Here is a 14,672-nt window from a genome sequence, read left to right as displayed (position 1 = left end):
TGTTTTCTGTCATGTTATATGTATACATATGGCAGAAATTCATGGATGTGGTCCACTTTGAGATGGCTCCAGAAGAGTAAACCATCAATGCTGACTTCTATTTTTAGAAGCTGGGGTGAATGTAGTAAACTTTGGGTAACAACACAATACTTTATGCCAGATAGCAATATCAGACTGCACACAGTTGAGACGCAAGAAAAAAAGGAAAAAACTGAAGATGGAGTTTTTCTCTGAACATCAACATCTGGCTATCACTTGTTCTTCCAACTGCTGGCTCTCTTTCTACATGAATAGTACTTTGTCAACACTCAGAAAGTTGAAGCTGGTTATGAAAAGGTTTTAATCTCCAAAAATTAGAGAGACTAAACTGCTTGTAGAAAGATTGATCAAGATCATATACTATGGCTTATATTTTGTTGAACAATGTTTTTCAGTTGTAATTTGATTAAGTGTTCTAAGCAAATATTAAAATTTGGAAAGCTTTAGGATCATCAAGTATCAGTATAGTTTAAAAATGCTAAAAGTTGAATGTGGTTTTTTTTTTTAAATTCTTCTGGTATGTTTTTATTATATTTATGAAATTTTGGATATAACTCATGGATCCTGGGCAGGTATTCTCAGATACACAACAGAGGGAGGTGCAAAGAAAATCTAAGAAACATTGAACTAAATCAATTTATAAGAAGCAACATTTACTAACATGAAAATTTTGAATGTACAGAATATATAATTTAATTAATATCAGATAAAATAACATTGACAATAAATCCTGCAAACTCACCACTAATTCTGCAAACCTTGCATTAAGTTCCTCTTCATCAGGCAAAGGCTGTGTTGGAGTTAGTGCATGGGGCTGTAAATTTACTATTCCTCCATTTTCAACAACATGATAAGTAATTTCTGGTGGCTCACTGCTGCCAAAACATCCACAAAAACGTTTCCCTTTCCGCTGTGGAGGCATACTGGTGAGTTGTACGGGAACTGACAGCACCAGTTGCTAAAATAATAATAATAATTAAATGGTGAAGTTATATTTTATTTTTTAAATTCTTATTTCAGGGTATATATACTGACAAACATTTTCATCAGTATTTCTGTGGATATGAAGTGTGCATTTTTCAACAAACAACATGTATATTTTAACATATTTTAATGCTATATTTTGATTATACAGCATATATAGCATATATACAGCATATATCTTTAATCCTGTTATCTTGCACAAAATAATATTTTTTAAAAAATCAACATTAGATTAAAACTACATCAGATTAAAAACAAATACCCTAGAATTGGAAAATAGGCTACATGTTAGGTTGATTACAGAACAATTAAATCAATTAGCATAATTGATTTAATTATTAAGACTCTTTTTAATTTTTAAGATTTAATTTAACATAATTTAATTATTAAGATTTAATTATTAAGATTGAGTTACTTATATGTATAAGCAACTGCAATGACAGTTTCCCCTTTGTTACATTAACTACCATCAAACTAAAGTCGATTTCATATGGAGGAAGCAGAATTTTTCCTGCCTGAAACTCAAGTTTTTCATCCAGTGCACAGGCAATTCAGCAATGGGAACACATGCAATTTACAGACAAAAATACTGTTGCTGTTGGTGGTGATGATGGACAGTAGATGGCATTGATGGTAGTAGTGTCATTGTGTGTAGGTGGAGAATTAAATAGTAGGAGAAACGGAGAGGTGTGTATAGTGCAGTGACCTCCTGCAATGAGTCCTTGGACTCCTTGGAGGTGCCATGCAATAACAATAACAATAATAATAACTAAAATAAAGTTTCAGGTTTTCAATTGGTATGCATATATTAGATCTCTTTATTATTATTATTATTAAACAAGACCTCATGGATTCAAAGACTCATCTAGGAGGTCCTTTTATCTCACACACATCTCATCATACAGCGTCTTAAACACATTCAAACTCCCTGCAGACACCACACTCTCAGGCAAGGCATTCCCACTCACAACTCTGCACGAAAAAAACCTGCCTCTCACTCCCCTACTCACACCCTCTTTATACAGTTTCCAGGGATGACCTCTGGTTCTCCCCTGATCTCCCACTATTCTCTGTAGAACTTCTCCACCATTGATCCTATAACAACCCCTTACCAACTTGTAGGTCTCTATCACATCTCCCCTCTTCCTTCTCTCCACTAGACTCTGCAAATTACATCTTTTCAATCTTTCCTCATACTCGACATTCCAGAGGTTAGAAACTACCTTAGTCAGTCGCCTTTGAACCCTTTCCAACATCTCTTCATCCTCCTGAAAACCAGGTGACCAAATCTGGGCACAATAGTCCATGTGTAGCCTAATCAAAGCCTTATACAATGGAACAAGAATCTCCCTACTTCTACACATCAGTGTCCTCCGCATCATTCCCAGAAGTCTTTGTGTTGTCTTCACAATTTTGGCGATGTGTCCCCTAAATTTTAGATCCTTATCCACTATCACCTCCAGATCTCTTATTTCCTCTACTTCCAACAATATATTCTCACCAAGCATAAATTCTGCATCCCATCTTTGTTTTCCAAATTTTAAAACCTTACATTTTGCAACATTGAACTCACATCCCCATTTGCTTGCCCAATCACTCAATTTATTCAAGTCTTCTTGCAAGGCCACAACATCTTCACTACTCTTTATGGTTTGTCCCAACTTTGCATCATCTGCAAACAACTGAATATCTCCATCCAAATCTTCGCCAATATCATTAATATACAAGTTAAACAGCAATGGCCTTAAAACAGACCCCTGAGGCACTGCACTAGTGATTTTCCTTTTCCTGGATATTGCACCCCCATACACAACTTGTTGATACCTATCAGATAGCCAGTCTCCAATCCAATGCACTAATCTAATATCCAACCCCATCTGCTCTAGTTTGACTGTCAACTTATCATGAGGTACTCTATCAAAAGCTTTTGCAAAATCCAAGTATATTACTGTGTATCCTTCTCCTCTGTCCAAGGAAGCAGTCACTTTATTGTAATAAGTAAGTAGATTACTAAAACATGACCTCCCTTTAGCAAATCCATACTGTCCATCAAAGATTATACCATTGTTGTCAACCCAACTCTGGATCCTAGTCCTCACAAGCTTCTAAAACAACTTAACCACAACACCTGACACACAGATAGGCCTATAGTTTGATTCTTGAGTTCGATCAACTCCTTTATGAAGTGGCACAATCTTGCCCTCCTTCCACTCTTTAGGGACTTGACCAAGTGCAAGACTCCTATTAAAAAAATATGTCAATGCAGGTGTCAACTCTCTGGCACATTCCTTCAGAATACGCGGTGATATATTATCAAGTCCCACAGCCTTATTTACAAGTTAAATAGTAATTTTTTAATTATTTGGGGAGTTTACTCAACTCCCCAAACACCTCTTGCTCACTTACAGTCAGTCTCTCCTCCCCATCATCAACTGCTCTTAATCTCTCCATGAAGTCACATTCACAAGATTGAAAGATCTTTATGAACTGCTCATTAAGTATCTCCACCACACATTCTGCAACAGCTGTCTTTATACCATTTCCTCCAATCAATGTCCCTTACATATCGAAAGAACTCCCTAGGATTCTTTTTGGCTTCATTAGCTAACTGCTGTTCATACCTCTCTTTAGCTACTCTCACCAACCAAGTCACCCTCCTTGCCTGGTCTTTGTAGACCTCATGAAATTGGTTACTTCCACTTCTCTTATGCTGCCTCCACAATGCCCTTTTTCTCTGTATTGCATGCTTAATCTCTTTATTCATCCATCTCACACCTACCTTATTTAACCTTCTCACCAATGGTATACATTTAGACATTGCATCTACTAAATATTTTTTGAAAATCCCCCAAGCTGCATTGATCTCTTTTCCAGCTAACTCCTCATTCCATGCTACACCTGCAAGCTGTCTCCTGAGCTCTTTATAATCACTCCCCCCCCCTTGTAGTTCCACATATACCCTTTTTTCACAGGGGTCCTTGCACTGCTGGTAATCACCTCATGGTCACTTTCACCAATTGGTGGATGATTTGATACCTCATTGATAATTACATCCTCCAATGAGATGACCAAATGCAAGACCCTTAATCCTCGTGTGCCCTCTGTTACATACTGTCTGAGGTAGTTATCCCTCAAAAACTCAAGAAACTAATTTTCTTTACTTCCAGTTGCTATCTCTTCATTCCAGTCTATATTGCCATAATTAAAATCACCCATAATGATCACCCTTTTCTTATTTGCTTGGCTTATTTGACTATACATTTCACTATCACCACCATCCACATTACCAGGTCTATAACAACATCCCACCAAGTATTTGATTCTATTCACCTCTATCTCACACCATACTGCCTCAAAACCACTGGCCCCATTTCCCTCTTGCATCTCTACCTTGTATGGACATAACTCTTTCTCTATCATCAATAGCACTCCCCCTCCCTTTTTACCCCTTCTATCCTCACGAAACACATCATACCTTTCCATCTCTATTCCTGTCAGGATGTCATCCTCATCTAACCATGTCTCACTTATTCCGACAACCTCTGGGTGCACAGATGCAATTAGTGCAACCATTTCATCCGCCTTGTTTCTTATACTTCTAGCATTGGTATACAAACACAACAACGACTCATTTCTGGATCTACAGCTAGTTCCACTGATACCACTCACTCGATGTGATCTCTCCATGCTGGACTGGGGCCATTTCCCTTTCTGCTTCTTCATTTTAGAACCCTTTGCAATTCCATCTGTTTCCTTTTGATCCCTGATCATCCCATTACTTTCCTGCCTACACATGCTCTCACCTCCTCTTGGAGCATCCACCTTTCTCACGTGGTGTGTATCCCTGTCCACCCTGAGCCTCCCCGTTTCCCTGCTCCTCTTGCACACCCATTCTCTCATTTTCTATACTCATGCCACTCACTTCCCCATTCATTTCCACTTCTTCAATCTCTCCTGTCTTACTCTCCTGCTCTTCCACATCACTCCTCTCTCAATCTGATTCATTCTCTCTATTCACTTCTCCACTTTCCAGCAGCAGTCTCTCCAAGCAACTCACACGATAACTACTCAAATGCAGTCCATCACTCCCATACAGCTCACTTCGTCCCTCAAACTCATTCCACACATTAACAAACTGTACTCATATCTCCTCACACATTTCAGCCAGAATATCATTCATAATCCTTGCTCTCCGCCTCATTTCACCACAATCATACCTAAGCAACACACTGACTACCCTTCCTGTCACACTATTCTCTTTTATCTTTCCAAGCAGTCTCCTGACATTCATTCTGACATGCTCTTTGTTCTCTCTCAAATCATTTGTACCAATTAATACAATTAACTCTTTTGCTCGTTCCCGCCTCATATTCAATGCCTCAATCACTCTACTCATTTTACCGCCTGGAAAACATACCTTGTGCATTTTATCCTCTAGCACACCTTTAACAGTATTTTCTCCTATCATCAGAATATTCATTTAAAATGTATTTCATCAGAGAGAGAGAGAGAGAGAGAGAAAGAGTGCTAAATGAAAAAAAATTAGTTTCTCATCTACAAAGTCTATTAAGTTTAAAATCAAATACAATAAAAAAAAAGCATTTAAGATCAGATTATATGTGTAAAGTCACTGTTGCATGCACATGTGTGGGTTAATTACACACACACACACACACACATACATAATTAATTTCATGTGTATGAATAAATTAAGGAACTTTTCCTTGTTTTCAAAGTCACGGCAAAGAATGTTTTTGTTGTCTGTCATCCACCTCTAACCATTGCCATCCTTTTCATTTAAGTGTAGTTATGATATCCTGATTTCCTAATTACTTGTTCCAAAAATTCCTGCCTTGGCTTTTCATGCTATCTCTTACCACAGACCCTTCTGCCATCCAAGGGTACAGCAGTAACATGGTTCCACATGCTGTTGAAACCCTGGTTTGGTCCAGTGCATGGGACAGAACCTGTTAGTAAATCTGAAGGCTTCCCAATCAGCTAGCTTCAAATATTTCAGCCACTTATTTTCCAGTCCGTGACTGGAGAGAGACTAAGTGCAGTGGCTGCAGGATGAACTGTCGAGAAGGCAACATATAGTCAGGAGACTGGGTTACTTCTGTGTGGGCGGTATGTTTGTGAGTCTGTCACCTCTCATTGCATGTCCCATTTCCTTTTTTATCTTTGCCTCTCCATATATATATATAATGAATCACAACCCAAAGAAATATGATTTTACTGAGGATAATAAAAATTATCCCACAAAAAATGAAAAATCATAAAAAACAAAAAAAATCCACTAAAAAAATGGTAAAAACAACAAAAACGAAACCCAAAAAATCCACCAACATGAATTCGTACCGAGAAAAAAAAGTTTCCACATCCATTTCACTAACATCTGTGACCTAAACAGCAATATAAACAACATGCACTGCCACCAACAGTCATTTAAACCAGAATTAATATTCTTATCAGAACTCCCAATGGCATCTCCACAACCACTATCTGCCCCACTGCACAAACTACACATTATACAATTCTTCACTACAAGGGTGTATTCATCAGAACTGACGTACCATGCCAGAGATTGCAAACCCTCAAATCCCCCTCTCCTAAATTTATAGCTTCTCCAATGTACAAATTAAAGAGAAGTAAGAAAAGGAGCATCCCTGTATGACTCCTCATTGTATTTTAGCAGTTTTGGCATTCTCGTTTCTTCCAATTCTAGTTGTTTGTTACATATACAAGTCACACCTCCCTGTCTCTCCAGTCTGTGTTAGCTCTTTCCATGCCTATGAATATTTTCTCCTGGTATGTGATACCTTCATTAAATCCACAAAAGCAATATATGTGTCCTTTCCTACCTCCATTCTGTTTTTATTGATTGTTTAGTGTTTAGTAAAAATACAAGAAATTAATGAACAAAACTATAAGCAGATTTGCAGCTCAGTTAATTAGTTGATGGTACTATTTGAGAATAGTACCATCTGGCTCAAGAGGTGTCAAGGTAGATTGAATCCTGGAGGTTTGACAGTTGGATCAGGTACTTGTTTGTAGTTCATTCCAGAATCCTCTACCTGTCCTGGGGACCATCATCTGGTATTTCCACAAGCCAGATGGGAGACCTGGAGGTAAGATGGTGAGCTGAATGGGGGGAGGAAGAGATATCTTGATGTATGGGAAAGCTGATGTTATTTCTGATTTTATTTCTTTGATGGTAGCTTCTCATATCGCTGGCAAGCAATACTATGAAACTGGAAAGACTAGAGCCAGTCAGGGCTGCTGTTCTAAGAGTTGAAGCATTACAACCCCATGTTGTACCCACAAGCATGTTTATGATAGTGTTCTTGCAGATATCTTTAACTTAGTTTTTTCCCAGATGCTGTCAGTATCTGAGGTTGCAATCAAGTGTGACTCCAAGATAGTAATGGTTACTTTCATAGATTACAGTTCTGTTGTAGAAGTTTATTTTTAGTTTCCTGTGAGCATCGTGATTATTTAGGTGGAAAGCTGAAACAATAGTTTTGCCGGAGTTAGGGGACAGTCCCAGATTTCACAGTAGTTTTTCAGTGAACTCAGATCTTTGCTCAGTGTTTCCTTGAGGCCTTGGAAGATACTGTCTTGAGTGGCAATTTTCTATAATTTGTCTTAAGGCAAGAATTGCTTCTCTTGTTTCAGATTATTTCCTAAATCCAAACTGGTCTTCACTTGTTCTCCTCTATTTTATTTCTTATTCTGTTTTGTATAATTTAGAACTTTTGAAACATGTGACAAGAGAGTTAATTCAGCAATAATTTTACAATTTCTAGCATTAGCTGTCTTTGATATAGGGATGTTTGATATAGATATATTGTTTTGCTTGGAAGTAATTTCATGTAACTGCTTTTAATTAAAAGACATGAATTAAAATTATAGACTGAACAATCCTACAGTTTTAATACTGTCATATGCCTAATTCAAAAGCAATGCCTTATAAGTCAATCAAATTCTTCTAGAATATAATCATACATTGCTGATGTTCAATTTCATTTCATTATACTGTAATGAAATTGAGAAATCACCAAGCAAATGCCAATAATGGATAGAGAACGAATGGAATTACAGTGATCTTTCAATTACTTGACTCTCAAATAAAATATACCTTGGTTAACTAATCCTTGAAGGTTAGCATTATGACTGACTCATGGAAGAGCACTATCTAATTGTGTACATCCAATCCACCTAACTGTATGCCAGCCTGGCTGGCTGAGTCCAAATCCAATTATAACATAGATATTTGTGAAAGTCTTTAAGTGGATGGTAGATAAATTTTGTCATAGTCCATGCACTGCACTAAACATATGATAGGTTTATAACCTTTTTCAGGTGAGATTCACATAAAAAAATAAAAAAATAAATACAACTAATCATACAAGACCTTTGGTTAACTGCCAAATCAATTTCTCAATGCAAATGGATCGTTGAGAGATCATTATAATTCTATACTCTTCATTTAGTTTAACTGAAAAAGAATAAAACCAAGAAAAATTATGCAAAGTACCTTTTATCTATTAATCTGAAATGCGTTATTTCCGATTCTCTCACTTCTCTCAAGATTTTATATATGCATTGGTGCTCTCACATGTTTCAAGACAACAAAAAATGCCTAATTTTAAAAATATCTTCTACATGAGGCTGGCCTACAAACAAATCTCTTTTGGTGCAGCAAAGAGAGGGACGGAGGGGCTCCTTGCTCTGGTTATTATTATTATTATTATTATTCGTGACACCTCCAAGGAGTCCGAAGACTCATCGTGGGAGGACACCCACTATACAACCGTCTCAACCACCACCGAACCTCTACTACCAATCATCCCCATCAACGCCATCTACTGCCCACCACAACTAGTATTTTTTGTTTGTAAATTGCGTGTGTTCTGAAGAGCCGATTTGTCTGTATGCAGGATGAAAAACCTGAGTTTAAGGGAGAAAAAATCCTACTACCTCATGAGATCGGCTAACTCACCTTCGATTGAAAAAGTCCACATAAAGATTTCTCCCGTCGCGACGAGAATCGAACTTAGGCCTATTCCAATCGAAGGGCACAATGTACCGTTGTTCTTCCAATTGCGCTACGGAGGCGCTTAATTATTGTTAGTAGATCATTCATGTAAAGCATCGGTTCCCAAGCGGTGGTACACGTACCTCCCAGGGTACGTGTTATTGACTTTAGACATTATTGATGCGTTATTAGTTCAGTTATTGACTGAGTATAAGTATTTGCGTTACATTAAGATAGGCACTGAACAAAAGTGTCAGTATTTAAAAACAGTTATTTTAAAAACAAGGGGTACAATTTATAGAAATGGGTTTAAAAGGGGTACACAAGTGGGAAAAGGTTGGGAACCACTGATGTAAAGGATCAAGATAAAGAGTAAAAAGAGAAAGAAAGTGAATAAGGAAAGGTTAAGAAAAATATGGAGAGTTGTTGGTATAGGAAATATCTTGTGTTGCCAACTATTCCTTCCTCTTTCTTTGCTTTGATTAACTTTGACACACCACTTCCAGTGGAGGACAGGCCAGGGTGTCAGCTAGCCTGATGGCAATTGGGCCCCTGATAAAGTGAGCCCCCTTAACATTACACAATATGTTAAAAATGTTAATGACCTTTTAGTAGCTTGAAAATATAATAGAAGTTCCAATATTATTACTGTATGCAACTAAAAACTAAAATTTACGTTGCATTACAATTTTAATAAAATCATTTTTTGAGAATACTTTATATTTAAAAATATAATAAATAACTCTGAAAAAATAATTCTGATTCGGGTTATGTGAGGCCGATGCATATGTTACATAGGCTCGGATCTTTAATATTGCGACTGCACAATGAAGCTTAGCTAGGAATCCCAGCCTGGGATCGTGATGTGCAGCTGGAGTCAACTTTGTATCGAGCTATTGCATACATTGCAAAGACAGCAAATATTTTTCATTGCCTCAGCCTCAGTTTGAGTGTGCTTCGTCAGCTCTTCACCTTGTGCTTGCTGTGTTTTATATGTTTTATAAAAGGAATGTATTTAAGTAATATTTTTTATATACTGTGGCCCTATGTCCTTTAATTTAAATATAATGTATTTTCTTTCATTGTATAAAATTAGCATAAAAATACTAGATAGTAAATATATTTACTATATTTACTGGCCTGATTGGCCAAGTGGTTAGCGTGTCTGCTCTCCAGCCAAAAGGCTGTGGGTTCGAATCCCGCTGTGGGCATGGATGTTTGTGACTGTCTCTGAAAATGTTAGTGGTGGTAGTTGGCAGTAGATAACATTAGTGTAGATGATGAAAGTAGCTGAGGTTTGTTGTAGTTAGTGGGTTGAGTGGTGGAGACGGAGAGTTGCGAAGTAGGTGTCCTCCCTCAATGAGTCTTTGGACTCCCTGGAGATGTCATATAATAATATTTAAGCTGAAGTTTCAAATAATAATATATACACATAATACAAGTTCAATAAATAATGATACCTTTTATTTACTCTACAGTTAAAATTACTGTGATTGTTAATAACAGGTGCGAGGTATGAATAGTGATATTTGTGAGGTAGTACCAGATAGCTGTGAGAGTAGCGCTGAAAGTGAGAATGAAGGTAAGCATACAGAACGAATGAATGAATTATCGGAGAATAAAAATTATGAGACTGATGCAATGAGTGAGATCGCTTGGTTATGTGGAGCGATACACAGGGCAAATCGGCAGCTGGAACTTTGGCAAAAATGTTTACTGAGCGTACCGACTGATAAACGACAAAAGTATGACAGAAAAAATAAGAGTATGATAGTGAGTGTAAACGAAATGAAAGAGCAAGTGTTGTATGGAGATCCCTTAGTAAGAGGTGTGTTAGTTGAGAATTTAACAAAATCATACCAACCTGGTGAGAACCTTAAGGATGTAAGCGAGTCAATTAGAATGCAAAAGCAGTGGGTGAAAGAATTGATAGTGGTAACAGGTACAAATGATTTCAAAGGAGACAAAATGGCTATGAATGAGGATGTGAAGGAATTGCTTGAGGTAGCAAAAGAGAAGAGTGAGAGAGTGAGGATGGTGAATCTGTTGCCGCAGTATGATAGTGAAGAGTATAGAAGGAGGGCCATAATTGCAAATGACTTTATGAGTGAATTATGCAAGACGAGTGATGCAGAATTTGTGGATTGAGTTCGATGGGCGAAAGGATTTATATAAGATAGATGGTTTACATTTGAATGGATTTTGTGTATGAAGACTTGAAAAGGTGTTGTCGAATGTAGTGGAAGTGGATGTGCAGAATCAGGGAAACTAGAGTTATAAAGGGGGGGGAGTAGATATGCAGACTTTAGGGAGTGTATGAATGTGTGTAATATGCCCAAGTGAGTACGAACGACTAGGAATCAGAATGGGATAGTTAGTATAAGGCATCAAAATAGGGATGGGACAAATAGACTTCTGCAATTCATGTATACTAATGCCAGAAGTATTAGGAAAAAGAAGGAAGAATTTTTGGCCTTGGTTGGCACTTCCAGGCCACAGGTTATTGGCATTAGCAAAACATGGCTGACAGAAGATGATATAGCTAGTGGGATTGAGGGGTATAGTGTGTTCAGGAGTGACAGGGAGAATAAAATGGGAGGGGGGAGAAGGAGTGTTATTGATAATAGCTGATGAGCTACAGCCAAGATGAATAGAAGTGGAACTACAGGATACAGAAAAGAGCACATCTGAGGCTATTTGGTGTGAGATTGAAGCTAGCAGAACAAAATATACAGTTGGGTGCTGTTATAGACCAGGTGATGGAATAGATGGTGGAGATAGTATGCATAAGCAAATAGAAGAAATGAGTGGAAGGAAGGTAATCATTATGGGTGATTTAAACTATGGTAACATTGATTGGAAGGAGGAGAGGATACATGGGAGGAAGGAATTGGACTTCATGCGATTATTAAGGGATAACTATCTGCGACAGCATGTAATAGAAAACACTAAGGGTCAGAGAGTGCTTGACCTAGTAATTGCATCTGAGAATTTGGCTGTAAAGAATATGCCCACATTGCCACCAATTGGTGAGAGTGATCATAGGGTCTTGACTTGGGAGGTGGCTAAAGGAATGGAATTTACAATTAAGACGGGATCCATGTGGAATTATCGGGCTGGTAAGTATGACAAGCTTAGGAGTTTGATTGGTTGTTCAGTGCCATGGCATGTAAAACTACAAGGGCTAGAAGTTGATAGTGCATTGGAGGCAGTTAGGAAGTGTTTGCATGAGGCAATGGCTGACTGTATACCTAGAGTCCGAATAATAAATCAAGTAGGAGTTTAATGGATGAATAACACCATTAAGCTTGAGCTGCAAAAAAAGAAACAACTATGGAGGGAATTCAAGGAGAAAGGTGACCGGCAGGCACATGAACAGTATAAGGCACAGGCCAGAAGAGTAACGAGTGTGGTAAGAAAAGCAAAACCGGATCATGAAAGAACATTAACCATGCAGGCTAAAGAGAATCCCAAACAGTTTTTTCGATATGTTGCAAGTAAAAGAAAAAACGTATATGGCAGAATGATTTTAAAGAATGCCGATGGTAGAGAGGTAACAGAATCAGTTGATATAGTTGAATTACTGAGCGAGCACTTTGCAAGAATATATCATCCAGGTGGTGACATTGCGGGAATGAATGAACCAATAGATTATATGGGAATTGTGGTGAATGAAGTGGAGGTGAGTAGTCTATTACAAAACCTCAATGTCAATACTTCTGTGGGATTGGATGGTATACCAGCTCGTGTTATAAGTGAAGTGGCTAAAGAACTGTCAGTGCACTTGACCATTTTGTTTAATTTGAATCTCGGGTCTGGGTTAGTCCCAAGGGGGTGGAAAGAGGGGATAATAGTTCCACTGCATAAAGGAGGTTCCAAGACTGCTGTTGTAAATTACTGACCGATTAGCATATCAGGAATCGTTGTCAAGGTCTTGGAGAAATTAGTCAAGAGAAAAATACAGGATTGGATAGATGAAAATGGGATACGGTATGGGGGACAAAAAAATGGTTTTGTGAAGGGTAGATCATGCCTCAGTAACTTGCTCACGTTTTATAATACAGTGACGGCTAAACTGGATAAGGATAATGGATTTACAGTGATACTGCTGGACTTTGCTAAGGCCTTTGACGGGATACCACACGGAATTCTAATCAGTAAACTGCAGCATATGGGGATGGATATAGGGTTGGTGAGATGGATAGGAGGGTGGTTGATGGAGAGATATCAGAGAGTGGTTTATTCAGGAGTAGAATCCAAAAGACGTCTTGTGACTAGTGGTGTGCCACAGGGTTCTGTTCTTGGACCACTACCTTTCAATTGTTCATTAACGATATAGGAAAGGATCTGAGAGGAAGTGTTCACTTGTTTGTTGATGATGCAAAGTTGGGTAGAGCAATAGTGAGTGCACAGGATGTCAAAATTTTGCAAGATGATTTGGTTAGTTTGGAGGACTGGGCTAAGGAAAATGGATGTCGATTTAATGTGGCAAAGTGTAAGGTTATGCATTTTGGGATGAAAAGATTAGCAGCAGTACATCACACTGGTGGAACCGTACTCCAGGAGATTGATGAGGCCAGGGATTTGGAAGTATTGGTGGATAGGGAGTTGAAGTTTAGGGGGCACATCACAAAAGTGGCTAAATCAGCTCATCAAATCACTTGGTTGCTGAAAAATACTTTAACAAGCAGAGATAAACCAGTTATTGTTCCTCTGTATCGAGCCGTGACTCCAGATATGGACGCCAGGGTTTCTTCTTGATGGGGAGGAGGTGGAGAGGATCCAGAGATGAGTGACCAAGATGACAGCAGGTCTATGGAATGAACCCTATGAGAACAAGTTGAAGATTTGTGGGTTGTAAAAATTGGTTAATAGGCGGAAAAGAAGTGATATGATTGAGACATTCAAATTACTGAAGGGTTTCTATAAGATTAATTCAGAAGATATTTTTTAGAATATTACTGGTGGTGGGAGGACTAGGGGCCATACATGGAAGCTGGGCAAGAATGTGGTAATCCAGGGTGTTAGAGCTAAGTTTTTTACTCGGAGAGTGGTGAATGAGTGGAATAAGCTGTCAGAGCCTGTTGTGGGTGCTATGACTGTGAATGAGTTCAAGGCGAGGTATGACAGACACTGTGTGAATGTCGAATAGTTGTTCTTAACATGATGTTAGGGCCTCTCTCGATGAGTCTGTCGATTCCTTGGAGTTGCCCAAAATAATAATAATAATAATGAAAATAATAATAATCTATAAAGCTTATTTCCATTGATGTGTTCTTGCGGTATAATTGTAATTTTTGATGTTCATTTTTTCCCAACGTGGGTTATTTTTAATTAAGTTTTAATTTCAGGAATATTACCCCTACTAGCATGGAGAAGAAAAAGCATAAATCTGGATCATTGAAACACTGAGGGAAACAAGAAGCAGAAAGTCAGGAATCAGCCAAGCAATGCTGGTCTATTACAGATTTTATAATACCACAACCACCATCCAGATCAATGTACAGTTCCACAAAAAAAATCAAGAAGCAAGAAACATACTCATGGTGATGATGCAATGACTTGTGAGTTGCAAGAACTGAAAAAAGTACTTTGAATGTAAAGACAAATA

At 38.0% G+C, this 14,672-nt stretch overlaps 1 protein-coding gene across 1 annotated transcript in view; it reads right to left on the bottom strand.

Annotated features, from left to right (window-relative positions):
* The window catches only part of LOC150105113 (disheveled-associated activator of morphogenesis 2-like), a 575,640-nt gene that overhangs the window by 533,950 nt on the left and 27,018 nt on the right, over positions 1–14,672 (bottom strand). Inside the window, exon 2 of the mRNA XM_090396160.1 lies at positions 782–997. Within this exon, the coding sequence (XP_090252286.1) occupies positions 782–997 (216 nt within the window). The remainder of the gene's footprint in view (positions 1–781; positions 998–14,672) is intronic.

This window comes from Typopeltis vanoorti, chromosome 7, assembly GCF_054136105.1.
Source record: "Typopeltis vanoorti isolate ZY-2024b chromosome 7, IOZ_Tvanoo_1.0, whole genome shotgun sequence".
NCBI lineage: Eukaryota > Metazoa > Arthropoda > Arachnida > Uropygi > Thelyphonidae > Typopeltis > Typopeltis vanoorti.
This window is presented reverse-complemented; position numbering and strand designations above follow the sequence as displayed.